This window comes from Felis catus, chromosome A1, assembly GCF_018350175.1.
Source record: "Felis catus isolate Fca126 chromosome A1, F.catus_Fca126_mat1.0, whole genome shotgun sequence".
Classification (NCBI taxonomy): Eukaryota; Metazoa; Chordata; class Mammalia; order Carnivora; family Felidae; genus Felis; species Felis catus.
The window spans coordinates 19420007-19433593 of record NC_058368.1 but is presented as its reverse complement, the minus strand read 5'-3'; the positions used below and the strand labels follow the sequence as shown (position 1 = coordinate 19433593).

Here is a 13587-nt window from a genome sequence, read left to right as displayed (position 1 = left end):
GCCCACACTTGATGTGGGAGTTCCCAAATTTCTCATCCTCATTGAGATTTAAGGATTTTGTAAAAATTAACGTTCTCGATCCCAGCCTGACTGCCTCCTACCTATGTGCCCTTCAGCAAGGCCTTTGAAGCTTCTCAGCTTCAGTTCCTTCCACCCCAATTAAACTGCACAGCTGGTGCAAATGAGCTTCCAAAACAAAAGGAACTGGGGCACCTGGGTGGCTCAGTGGGTTAAGCATCCGACTTCAGCACAGGTAATCCCGTGGTTCGTGGGTTTGAGCCCCGTGTTGGGCTCTGCACTGACAGCATGAAGCCTGCTTGGGATTCTCTCTCACCCTCTCTCTCTGCCCCTTTCCCGCTCTCTCTCTCTCTCTCTCTCCCCCCCCCCCAATAAATAAACATAAAAAAAAAAAGAAACTGAAGTATTCTTACCAGGTTGATAGGCTTGGCTACTCAACTACTTTAACTGCTATTTTTCAAAAGAACATTATACACAAAATCAAAAGGCAAATGCAGGTAGGTCACTGCATTTCGATGGTTAGGTAAAAATATTGGCAATGTATGTGACAAATAGTTCTGTATTTACAATATATAAAGGAGTCCCGGCAAATTAACAAGAAAAGAAAGGCAAATCTGCCAATAGAAATAGGGCAAAATACACGAATGGGAAACTCACAAAAACTAAACAAAAATGACTGATAAAGAGAAAAGAAAATATTCAACCTCACTCCATAATCAAAAGAGCAAGGATGAAAACAAAACTTGATATCATGCATATCTCATCAAAAACATGGTCAAAGAGGGGCGCCTGGGTGGCGCAGTCAGTTAAGCGTCCGACTTCAGCCAGGTCACGATCTCACGGTCCGTGAGTTCGAGCCCCACATCAGGCTCTGGGCTGATGGCTTGGAGCCTGGAGCCTGTTTCCGATTCTGTGTCTCCCTCTCTCTCTGCCCCTCCCCCATTCATGCTCTGTCTCTCTCTGTCCCAAAAATAAATAAAAAACGTTGAAAAAAAAAAAAAAAAAAAAAAAAACATGGTCAAAGACAAAAAGAATTTTAGTACACGGGGTTATCCAAACAGCAGCAAAACAGCACTCGTAGACTTCTGGTGTTAAGTATATAAACTGTAAAATTTTTCTGGGAAGTAGGTGTTATAAGATGTACTAAGAAACTTTAAAAATGCTCCGGGGTCTGACTTAGTAATTCTTCCAGAAATTTATCCAAAGAAAATAATCAGAAACGTGCTTCAGCATTCTCCTATGACAACGTTCATCACCATGTTTTATTATTAGTTTTTTATTTCTTTAATTTTAGTTTTTAAGTTGATTTTGTTTATTTTGAGAGACAGAGTGCAAGTGGGGGAGGGGCAGAGAGTGCAAGAGAGAGAGAGAGAGAATCCCAGGCAGGCTCTGCACTGTCAGCACAGAGCCCGATGAGGGGCTTGAACCCACAAAACCGCAAGATCATCACCTGAGCCGAAACCAAGAGTCCAACTCTCAACTGACTGAGCAGGCACTCTTATTATTAGTGTTTTAATTACTATCATAATACACACTTGCGATTTTAAAAAATATCTGAAGCCAGACAGAAGTGAACACAATGGAAACGAAACTTCCCCTTGTCCACAACCCCACTCATTCCACGAATTCTTATGCCGTGGGAGTAATTGCTGTTAATTGCTAAACCTTTCTATAAATCTTTTAATTTTATTTTTTTAAGTTTATTTATTTATTTTGACAGAGTACACAGAGGAGAGAGAGAGAGAGAGAGAGAGAGAGAGAGAGAGAGAGAGAGAGAATGAATGAATATCCCAGGCAGGCTCCACAACATCAGTGCAGAGCCTGATGCCGGACTTGAACTCATGAACTGTGAGATCATGACCTGAGCAGAAACCAAGAGCCAGGCACTTAACTGACTGACCCACCCAGGCTAAACCTTTTTATTTAATGCACATATAGGTAAACACACATAATCTGTTTAATAAAAATGACTCATATTAGGGAAGCCTGGGTGGCTCAGTCAGATAAGCATCTGACTCTTGATTTTGGCCCAGGTCATGAGCTCACGGTTTGTGGGATCGAGCCCGGCATTGGACTCTGTGCTGATAGCACAGATTCTCTCTCCCTCTCTCTCTCTGCCCCTCCCCCACTTGTTCTCTCTCTCTCTCTCTCTCACTCTCACTCTCTCGCTCTCTTAAAATAAAATAAATTAACGTAAAAAGTGACTCAAACAGCTAAACATAAGGGAAGGGAAACAAAAATAATATAAAAACAGGGAGGGGGACAAAACAGAAGAGACTCTTAAATATGGAGAACAAACTGAGGGTTACGGGAGGGGTTGTGGGAGGGGGGGATGGGCTAAATGGGTAAGGGGCTCCTGAAATCATTGCTGCACTATATGCTAACTAATTTGGATGTAAATTTAAAAAAATAAAAAATAAAATGAAAAAAAAAGTGACTCCTATTCTACATATTACATGGTATTTAATCATACCCCAAAAATCAAACATACATGTCCAAAAAGAGAAGAAGTTAAATGATAGTGTTTTTAACCTGATGTTGTATTATGCAGTCATCACAAATCAAGGGAGGCAATGTGTTAGAGCAGAAAGAGCAGAGGAAGAAATAGAAAGATCGTTAAGCAAATCACTTAACATCTTTGAGCCTCAACTCTTTTACCTATACAGGGAAGCAAGAGATCTCCCTTCAGGGTTGTTGTCAGGATTAAATAAGTTGATACAGGTAAAGTACCCAGGATGGCAGAATGTCTAATAGGCACCCAGTTAATGGTAACCATTATCACTATTATTGTGAACATTTAATATTATAAGAACATTTTATATGAACACATTGAATGACTTGGGAAAATACAATATATTGCTAAAAATAAAAAGCTGCAATAGAAGGGTATATCCACCATGGCACCAATCATTCCAACAGCTTATAAAGTATCTATGCATTAAAAATAGCCCAGGGTAATGCCTGGGTGGCTCAGTCGGTTAAGTGTCTGACTTTGGCTCAGGTCATGATCTCACGGTTTATGGGTTTGAGCCCCGCATCAGGTTCTGTGCTGAGAGCTTGGAACCTAGAGCTTTCTTTGCACTATGTGTCTCCCTCTCTGTCTGCACCCCATCCCCCTACTTGTGCTCTGTCTCTGTCTCTCAAAAATAAATAAAAACATTTTTAAAAATAAAAAAAAATAGCCCAGAGATGGGGTGCCTGGGTGGCTCAGTTGGTTAAGCGTCCAACTTTTGATTTCAGCTCAGGACATGGTCTCTGGGTTTGTGAGTTTGAGCCCTGCATCAGGCTGTGCGCTGACAGCTCAGAGGCTGCTTGGGATTCTCTCTTTCCCTCTGTCTCTCCCAGCTCACACGTGCTCCCTCTCTCAAAATAAATAATCTCTAAAAAAAAAAAAATTAAAATAGCCTGGAGAGAAATTCACCATAATGTTAATAGTGATTAAAAGAAAGGTTATAAATGATTTTTATTTTCCTGTAAATGGTCTTAATTTCCCCTTCGGTTCTTTTCAAAAATTTCTACAATGAACATTTTTATTTTATAATCAAGAAAATATACAACACATATTTGGAAGCAAGAATCAAAAGAATAATGCGGCTGGCCGGCTCAGTTAAGAAAGCATGCGACTCTTGACCTCAGGGTTGATCTCAGGAGTTCAAGCCCCACCTTGGGTATAGAATCAAAATAATCTGCTTGGTAATAGTAGGATGATAAGAGAAAAAAATACTAGATTTTTGGTACCTATAAGAAAATGAGCAATTCACGTTCTGGCGTTTAGAGTTTACTGCGTGGAGAGGCATTGGAGATGTGAAAAGAAACATAGATTTCTTTAGCTGAGAAGTGATGAAAAACTACATTAGGGTAGAAAAGGGAGAAAGAAGTAATACATGTTAATACTGGGACACAGGCATTGCTAGGCAAATTTAATAACAGAAAGACATATGAAAAAGCAAGAAGGACGAGGCCTAACATAACATTCTCCTTAGTGATGGATGGATACCGGGGGGTGGTTCATGAGAAAAAGGATGAAAGAAAATCAGTTCTGTATTAGAAAAATACAGTCAATTTTTTATTATGTATACTAAAGAATGGGAGAGATGCTATGAACTGCATTAATATACATTGTTAAAGAGGGTTCACCTCCCAAATAGTTTCTTCTTTACTTAGAATTAAAATGGTGTTATATTGGGGCGCCTGGGTGGCGCAGTCGGTTAAGCGTCCGACTTCAGCCAGGTCACGATCTCACGGTCCGTGAGTTCAAGCCCCGCGTCGGGCTCTGGGCTGATGGCTCAGAGCCTGGAGCCTGTTTCCGATTCTGTGTCTCCCTCTCTCTCTGCCCCTCCCCCGTTCATGCTCTGTCTCTCTCTGTCCCGAAAATAAATAAACGTTGAAAAAAAAAATTTAAAAAAAAAAAAAAAGAATTAAAATGGTGTTATAATCCCTAAGTATGTACCAGCTTAACAGTAGAATTAGAAGGCCTGAAAGTATCTATCAATTGAATCATTTATGCAATAACAACGTACTGAACACCTACCAGTGCTGTGTGGAATACCAAGATGAATAAAGCTTGGATTCTGCCTGCACAGAAAACACAGTCTAATAAGGGGGAGAAGGCATAGACGCACACACAAACCAGCCAAAGCACATCAGAGTAGAAGGCAATCAGCACATAACAACATGATGGATAAAAAGCTGTGGAGTTTACAGAGAGAGATTATTTTGAGTCGGAAGGTCCTGGAGGGTTTCCTGGAGCTCAGCCCTAAACAAGTGGGATCTTGATGCTTGGAGATGGGCAAAGACTTTCTTGAAAGAAAGAGCCCCATGGGTGAGCACCGAGGCTAGGGTGCAAAGGGTTTGCATGCGGGGGAGGGATGCTGGACATGGAATGTGGGAACAAATCAGCGAGAGTGTCAAAACTAATCTGAAGAGTGAAAGAATATAAAAGTACAGTATAATCCCACATTCCACCTACATGATAGCGATCTAGGACATCTTCCTTTTCCGTATGTGAATATATGTGTGTGTGTATAAATACTGAGACGGAGAGAGAGATAATATGTATTTTCACAAAGATTGCCTTATTGTGCACATACTGTTTTCCCAATAAGCAGAAGCCATGACATTTCTCATGTCAATATTTTACCTACAACATGATTTCTAAGAACTGCTTTGTTTTTCATAAATTATGTAACCAATCCCCAGCTGTTGGACATTTAAGTTGCTTTCTAACTGTACATCTCTGAAGATTTCCCTTTGAATAAACCCCCAGAAGCAGATGTACTAGATCTTAGGACGTATACTTTTTTCCTTTCCTTTTTGAAGGGACGCCCAGGTGGCTCAGTAGGTTAAGCAACCGACTTTGGCTTAGGTCATGATCTCATGGCCTGTGAGTTTGAGCCCCATGCCGGGTTCTATGCTGAAAGCTCAGAGCCTGAAGCCTGATTCAGATTCTGTGTCTTCGTCTTCCTCTCTGCCCCTCCCCTGCTCATACTCTGTCTCTCTCTCTCCCTCTCAAAAATAAATAACATTAAAAAAATTCAAAATGAAGACAGCTTTCCTGCTTATACAAATAATACAATTCACGGGGCACCTGGGTGGCTCAGTCGGTTGAGCATCTGACTTCAGCCTAGGTCATGATCTCCCTGTTCCCAACCAAGTTCGAGCCCTGTGTTGCGCTCTATGCTGACAGCTCAGAGCCTGGAGCCTGTTTCGGATTCTGTGTCTCCCTCTCTCTCTCTGCCCCTCCCCCACGCATGCCCCTCCCCTCTCAAAAACAAATAAACGTTAAAAAAATTTTAAAATTCTGACACTGCAGAAAGGAATGGTGGGGGTGAAATCCCATCACTCAGCAATAATCAGTTAGTGTGTGTGTGTGTGTGTAACATTAACAGTACACACACACACACACACACATACACACAAGTGCTGGTGGCCTCATTTGTTTTCATCATCACAACATATTGCGGACCTATAATACAAACACAGCATGGATCCTTCCAAGGCTTTGGTACACAGAGTTCTCTTCATTGTGATACCAATTTACCTTCCTCCCAGTAGAGGGAGACAGTGCCCACTTCCTCCACTTTCATATTCCTTCTAATCCTTCCCAAATGCATACGCAAAGAGTGAAATTGTTTGACTTCTATTTCTTAGTTTACTAAGGAGTACGTATGATTACTTCTTCAGTTATGGGTTTTTTTCTTTTTATTCATTTACAAAAGGCTAGCACCGTTAGGTCAATACTTGGCAAATATTTTTGGCATTCTGTCAACTTTGAATTTATTCGTGGTGGGTTTTGTCATACAGAAGTTTGATGTTTTTACGCAAAGATGACAATGCATCTAGCCATCTTTTCCTTTATGACTTCTGTCTACGGGAAGGTCTGTGGACGTGACTGGAGCATTATCAAAATGTTGCTGGAGCCGTGACAAAGCTACTGGGTAACCCAGGAAATCGGTGAAAGGAGTAAGACAAACTCGAGGGAGAGAAAGAGCCAACGGCATTTAGCAAGTAATTGGATGTGGAGAGAGAAAAAACTCAGAGATGACTCCTCGGTCTTGAGGCTCGGTATCACAAGGACACTAATGTCATGAGCACAGTGTGGCACAGAGCAGATGAAATGCAGAACCAGGGTGCTGGAAGGTATCAGCATTGGAGAGAGAGTTGTAAGTGTGGCCTGCGACCTGGTGAGGTCTGCAGTGAGGCGATGGCCCAGGGAAAGAGAAGAGTGTCAGCCAAGAACAGATGGTTGGGACAGACAGAAGATGAGGAAACAGGGAGGCCTGAGAAAGAGCAGTCAGATAAACGAGAGAGTGTGAGCAGAACAATGTTGCAGAAGGAAGCTCTGACAGGCCTCTAGAATAATAGGACACTTGTAGAAGTATGCCACCGGAGCCATGAAAAGGGACTTATATTGGTAAATAAAGCATTCTCCCTGAGGCTAAGCATCTACACCAGAGCTTGATTTCTTTTGTTTATTTATTTTGAGAGAGAGAGAGAGAGAGAGAGAGAGAGAAAGCATGAGTCAAGGAGAGGCAGACAGAGGGGGAGAGAATCCCAAGCAGGCTCCACACTGTCAACGCAGAGCCCGACGCAGGGCTCGAACCCACTAACTGTGAGATCATGACCTGAGCCGAAGTCAGATGCTTAACTGACTGAGCCACTCAGGCGCCCCTGAGTTTTATACAGCAAACTTACATCTGAGCTTTCACGTAAGTTTGGGAAGTCCTTTTTTCTTTGCAACTTTTAAGAACTGTGGTAAAGTATGGGGCGCCTGGGTGGCGCAGTCGGTTAAGCGTCCGACTTCAGCCAGGTCACGATCTCGCGGTCCGTGAGTTCGAGCCCCGCGTCAGGCTCTGGGCTGATGGCTCGGAGCCTGGAGCCTGTTTCGGATTCTGTGTCTCCCTCTCTCTCTGCCCCTCCCCCGTTCAGGCTCTGTCTCTCTCTGTCCCAAAAATAAATAAAAAACATTGAAAAAAAAATTAAAAAAAAAAAAAAGAATTGTGGTAAAGTATATAGAACATAAATATATACCATTTTAAATGAGCAATTCAGTGGCATTAAGTACGCTCACACTGTGCAACTTATGAAGTCCATTTTGCACACATCTGGGGATTTTGCTTTTTTTTTTTTTAAGATTTTATTTTTAAGTAACCTCTACACCCAACGTGGGGCTCGAACTTATAACAGTCACATGCTTTACCGATTGAGCAACTGAGCCAGCCAGAAGCCCCATTTTGCAGACATTTTGCATGGAAGGTCTTCTGCTACCCTCAATCATAAATCCTCCAGAAGACAACCAACCACACTTGCCTTAAAATTAATTCTAGCATGCGATGGGCATTGTTGTCCCAACATTTGAAATGCACACATCACTAGAGAGGGTGACACAAATGCTGAGAGGAATTCCACAAAAATGATTCCTTTTCAATGAGATATATTTCATTAGTCTCCAAAATCGTTAAGCTAACAAAAGTACATTGTTTTCCTCCATTCATTCAATGCATTCAATAAATGTTTTTGAGCGCCTATCATGTGCCAGGCACTGTCCTACATGCTGAAGGAGACAGGCAATAAACGCATGAAGAAATAAGTGAGCAAAGTAATTCCTGATTATAAATGCCATTCAGGGGCGCCTGGGTGACTCAGTCGGTTGAGCGTCCAACTTCGGCTCAGGTCATGATCTCGCTGTCCGTGAGTTCGAGCCCCGCATCGGGCTCTGTGCTGACAGTTCAGAGCCTGGAGCCTGCTTTGGGTTCTGTGTCTCCCTCTCTCTCTGACCCTCCGCCATTCATGCTCTGTCTCTCTCTGTCTCAAAAATAAATAAACATTAAAAAAAATTTTTTTTTAAATAAAAAAATAAAAAAAATAAATGCCATTCAGAAAATGGGGCAGTGTAATACGGAGCGATTGAGGGTGTGTTGCTACCTCAGTTGGCACGTTTAGAGAAAGAGTCTTTGTGGAGGGGACCCGATGATGGAGATACAGCCAGAGGAAGAGGACCACCCTGTGGCCAAACAGAAAAGTCAAGCAATAGAGCAGAAGAAATCTCACAGACCTTGCAGGCCACCCTCAAGTGCCACAGGAGCCAGATGCTATAATCTTATTTTTCTTTTCCTCTTTTTCCCCTCCCCTCCCCACTCCTCTCCTCTCCTTTCCTTTTTCTAATAAAATCATTGGTTGCTGTTTGGACCACGGACTTAGGAGTTTGAGTAAACCAGTTAACTGAGGCTTAAAGTTCATACTATGAAAACAAACAAGCAAAAAAAAAAATGTGTTTCCTTTTCATACCTAATTAAAAGCCAGTTGAATGTAATACTGAAAATGAACAGGAATGTGAACTTCCTTCAATTTACCTTTGCAAAATCGATCTCCTTTATAACACAGTGCTTGCTATCCGATGTCCTTTTAGCCAAGAATGCTTTCCCAAAGGCACCTTCCCCAATGGCCTTAATCACATCGTATTTATCCATTGTCTCGAATGCACGGTGGCTCCTGAAATCAGAGCGATGAAATTTTATCACACACTGTTCATAAAGTCACAAAATTGATCACTCAACGTAAAAGAACTTATTTTGCTAAAATTTTCCTACCAACCTCACCGAGACAGTCAAATCACTTTCCTTGTGGCCGCAGGAGACAACCAAAGTGAAACTGCTTTTTGGTAGAATCTCAGGTCAGACTCAGCTTTGATACAGTGTAGTGTTGTGATCTTGGGGAAGTCACTTAATCTCTGAAAACTTCATTTTCCCAATTCCTAAAATGGAAATAACAATTCCCATATGTGCAAGATTGTTCTGTGAATCAAAGATAACACCACCTCGGGTCTTGGCATCTCTATAAAGCAGGAATGTCTTTAAGGCTCGCGCAGTTTTACAGTTCGGCCCTTCTCACCGGGGACGTGCTGCCCCCTAGGGGACATCTTGGGAATTTGTGGATGTTTTCCTGTTCTCGGCAGAGTTGGAGAAGCACTCTGGCATTTAGAAGTGGCTTGGGCCTCAGATACTAATGTCCTGCGATGCGAGGAACAGTCCTGAAGATAAAGGATTATCCTGCGGCCTTACAACCTTAGCAAATCCCCACACACATTCAGGTGCGTGGAAAAATCCGTTTATAATTACCTGCGGCTAGAACCAAATTCCATTTTACATGTAAATACAGATTTTTTTTTTTTTTGCAGTTTTAACGAACACTGAATTTTCGAGGAATGCAACTGCGTGTAAATCAAGGCTTGACTGCACTTTTTGTTTAGAAAATTACCAAGAACCGTGCACCGGTGGGGAAAAATCACGCCCCCGCTGGCCGCGCTCCTCCCGGTAGCCGAAACCTAATAGCGGGCGGCAGTCACCGTCAGGTGCCTCCCTGCCCAGGTGCGGGCACTTGGCTACTTCACGACGTCTTCAAGTGTGGACTAACCAAGCATTTGCAGACTGAAATGCAGACTTTGTTGTAAACGGTTCCCTTGCGTTTCCTCTTTATACTGCAATTAGGGCATCATGCCCACTTTTAAAACTTGCGTGAGCAGGCAGGTTATGTTTTCGATAATTTGTGTCAGGGTAGGAAGGGGGACAACTGCGTGGGTGGCATGGGGCTGGGAACCAGCTCCGCTGCCAGGGGAGGCCTGAGACACCCGAGGATCGGGTTTTGAGGAAGGTGGCTGGGGAATCGGAACTCGAGGGCACCAGCCCCGTACCTGAGAGACGGCGACCCACCGCCCAGACAGCACCAGTGGGTGGAAGCCCCCAGCTCTCGGGACAAGTCTTCTCCCTTAGAAGCACCCCGGGAGGCGGCCGCCGGGTGGGCGGCCGAGCTTGCGCCGAGTTTGCGCGCTGGCGGGAGCGCGGCGTGTCGCACGTTGCCACGGAGACTGACGCGGGCCCAGGACTTCGGACGGCTCCCCTGCAGACCCTATCTACCCCGCAGGGGCTCGTCCCTTTCCCCGCGGCTCCCGGAGCTCCGGGGACAGCTCGGGATTAGGATCCGGGGCGTCCCGCCCGCAGCATACCTGTTCAGCCGATTCCGCAGGTTGGGAAGCGTCCCGGGGGAATCTGGGCCCCCGGACCGCCCCGCTTCCGGACCGCCGGGGCGGAGCCGCCCGGGAAAACGCAGGCGGGGCTCCGGGAGCAAGCTGCGAGAGGAGGGGTCTACGCAGTCCACCCAGAAGTTGGGTCCCGGGCCGGGGAGTTTGGAGTTACTTTGTCGTAGGTCGGGACTCCAGTGCCTATCCCAGCACGCAAGCACACCGCGCCTCTTTCTTGCGTACCACATGGTTTGCGGTTTTTGATATTTATGTCTGTTTGCAACAACCCAGCAAGGTTGTGGTCTCCCAGTTTTAAGAATCCGCTAAACCGAGACAAGGAGAGTTTTTTGTGCAAGGTCTCAAATACCGTCAAGAGATGGAGACTGTTTTGTCTACAGCTGGCGGCCTCCATGGGGGTTCTTTTACAAAACTGGATGCCGCCCTGAGGCCTGCAAACAGGCCCCCTCCTCCTCCTCCTCCCCATTCCCCACTCCCAATTGCACACCAAGCTGCTGTCTAAAACGTTTCATTACATGTCTAAGTAGTTGAAAAGGATGTAATTTCCAGCAATTATAAATATTGACACAAGTAAGACATATCCAAAGGAATCTGAAAACTACAGCAATTTGAAACCAACAATCATTATTTTTTTTTTAAGTAAGCTTCTTTTGAGAATCACAAAGTGTACATCATTTCTTTCTCTCCTTAAAGTCATATCCCCATAGGTAAGGTTTTTCTGCTTCAAAGTTATATTGATCACCTTATCATATAAATGGAAATTTACATTTCCTGATCATAGGCTTTTATTTTTTTATTGAATTATTAACATTACTAGTAGTATATAACTGGTAAAAATAAAATGAATCACACTGATAAATAATCATTAAACATTAAATTTGTTATGGAAATTCATCTCTTAAAGATGTCAATGGATTTTTCTCTTCCTCCCAATTAGTATCCACAGATGAGTGCTAACTTTTTGCTAGAATCGACAAGGTTCAACAATGATTCTCTTGATTTTCTTTCATCCCTCCCTTCCTTCCTCTTTTCTTTTCCTCCGTCCTTTTTTCTTTCCTTCTTTCCTTCCTTCCTTCCTCCCAGCTGTATTAAGAAATCTCATTCATTTAAATAAATAATAGGAAGTTTTGTTAAAAGTGTACCTCAAAAGCAAAACTCTGTTGGGGCACCTGGGTGGCTCAGTCGGTTAGTGTCCAGACTTTGGCTCAGGTCATGATCTCATAGTTAAGGAGTTCAGGCCCCACACAGGGATGATTGCTATCAGCACAGAGCCCACTTCAGATCCTCTGTCCCCCTCTCTCTTTGCCCCTCCCCTGCTCTCTCCCAAAAATAAAAAAAAAAAAAAATTTAAATAATAAAAGCAAACTCTGCAAACCATCTGACTTTTGAAAAGATTTGTCATCTAATCAAGACTCAGTCTCTCAATAACTATACATAATTCCAAGTTCCCTTTGTTTGGTGGTTTGGAAATATTTACACCCTGGGGCAATGCTAAAATTTGAGATGACTAAGAGGTACCGAATACTGTTATTTATGGAAGCTGAGTATCCGGAACTATCCTTAAAGTGACCCCTGCCTACCTTAATTCTTGAAAAGTCTTCAAGAGAGCGGCTAAAAAGGAGCTAACCTAAGTAACTCTGGGAAATGGTGTTTTAACTGGAACTCTAAGGTTAAAAGCACTAGGAACAACACATAAATGCTGTACTCTAGTTGGGAAATTTGTTTCTCATGGGAGCAGGGGCTAATTATTTGGAAACTGCTTTACATCTGTATCCTGGGGTTGAGCAGTTAAGTGGATAGTGGATGGTTCGGGCCAGGTTTCTCACTATCAGAGAGAGAAGCTACAGAAGAGCGAGGGGAAAGGCCAGGGTGAACCTTTGGTACTAAATCAGACTCAAAGATATCAGTATGAACTCACCCTTAGCTTAATACACATACAGATGGAGAGATACAGGACTATAGTTGTGTGCATGTGCATAGGACAGTAAACACAGATGGATTTCCTAGCTCTGTCTGCTGAGAGGGCCTAGGAGCAGTGACACTTCAGTAGCAACAAGCACACCCAGCACCCCGATCCTGGTTTTGAAACCATGACAGGAACCAAGGTTCCTCGGGGACATGGCTGATTCTGAAGCTGGGACAGAGACGCTTCAAGATGAGCCTAGACCGTCTTCTTGTAGTACCAGAAAGTACCAGGAAGTGTTCCCAAAACACAAAAGAATGAGGGCATGTCAAAGGAACATAGAGGTAACCAGAAAAACTCCCAATGGCCAAAGCTGGAACAGTTTAAGCAAAAATACAAATGACTTAGCTCTGGATGACAGCCCCCTTCAGGAGGTACAGCTTAATTTCTCAGCACCTGAGTATGGGCTGGACTTGGTGACTCACTTGGAATGAACAGGACCCAGAAATCGAAAACCAGTAACCTTACAGTTTAACCTTGTAGCAGACATCACCTTCATCAAGCAATCAAAGCTAACAGCAGCAGTAACAAATCAGGTTGACTAGATGTCTAAGGGTAAATAAAATGTGTGGGGTGAAGGGCTATACCATGGTTTTTGTTCCTGAAAATTAAAAAAAAAATGGTTTACATCTACAAGATGCATGTATTCCACATTTTCAGGAGATGCTCAGTAACCATCCTGCTGTAGATTCAACTGCTTTCCCATTCTTCACTGGAGCACTGCTCCCCGTACTGCCTCGGGCTTCTGCTGTTTGCACACTCGCTCGGGGAGATCCCCTGGGAGAAGCCTCTTTCTTCTATAGTAAAACATGTCACCTCACAACAGCATCCCACTATGGAATGACAATGGAATGACGGGACCCCAGCACGTGTGTGTCATGCCCCACACATACTGGCATCCCCTTAGTTCCACGGCACACTCTAGTGTCCAATACGTCCCGCCTCTGGCCTGTTTCTTTCTCCTGCCCAGGACTGCCAACTGCAGACAAGATCTGTAGCCCCTTCACCCCGTCCCACAGCTGATCCGCTGACCTGGGTGCCATGAGGGGCCGTATTTAAAGATGGCGGATTG

General features: G+C 43.7%; 1 protein-coding gene across 6 annotated transcripts in view; it reads right to left on the bottom strand.

Annotated features, from left to right (window-relative positions):
* NEK5 (NIMA related kinase 5) overlaps positions 1-11026 on the bottom strand; it is a 63685-nt gene extending 52659 nt beyond the window's left edge. The window contains exons 1-3 of one of the 6 annotated variants that reach the window (XM_045052540.1): positions 10520-10656; positions 9112-9271; positions 8871-9009 (exon numbers count right to left, since the gene is read on the bottom strand). In XM_045052540.1, coding sequence (XP_044908475.1) covers positions 8871-8987 — 117 coding nt within the window. In that variant the 5' untranslated portion in view covers positions 8988-9009; positions 9112-9271; positions 10520-10656. The other 5 variants (XM_045052538.1, XM_045052547.1, XM_019825945.3 and 2 more) reach the window with 5 other exon arrangements.
* Positions 11027-13587: the final 2561 nt, after the last annotated feature.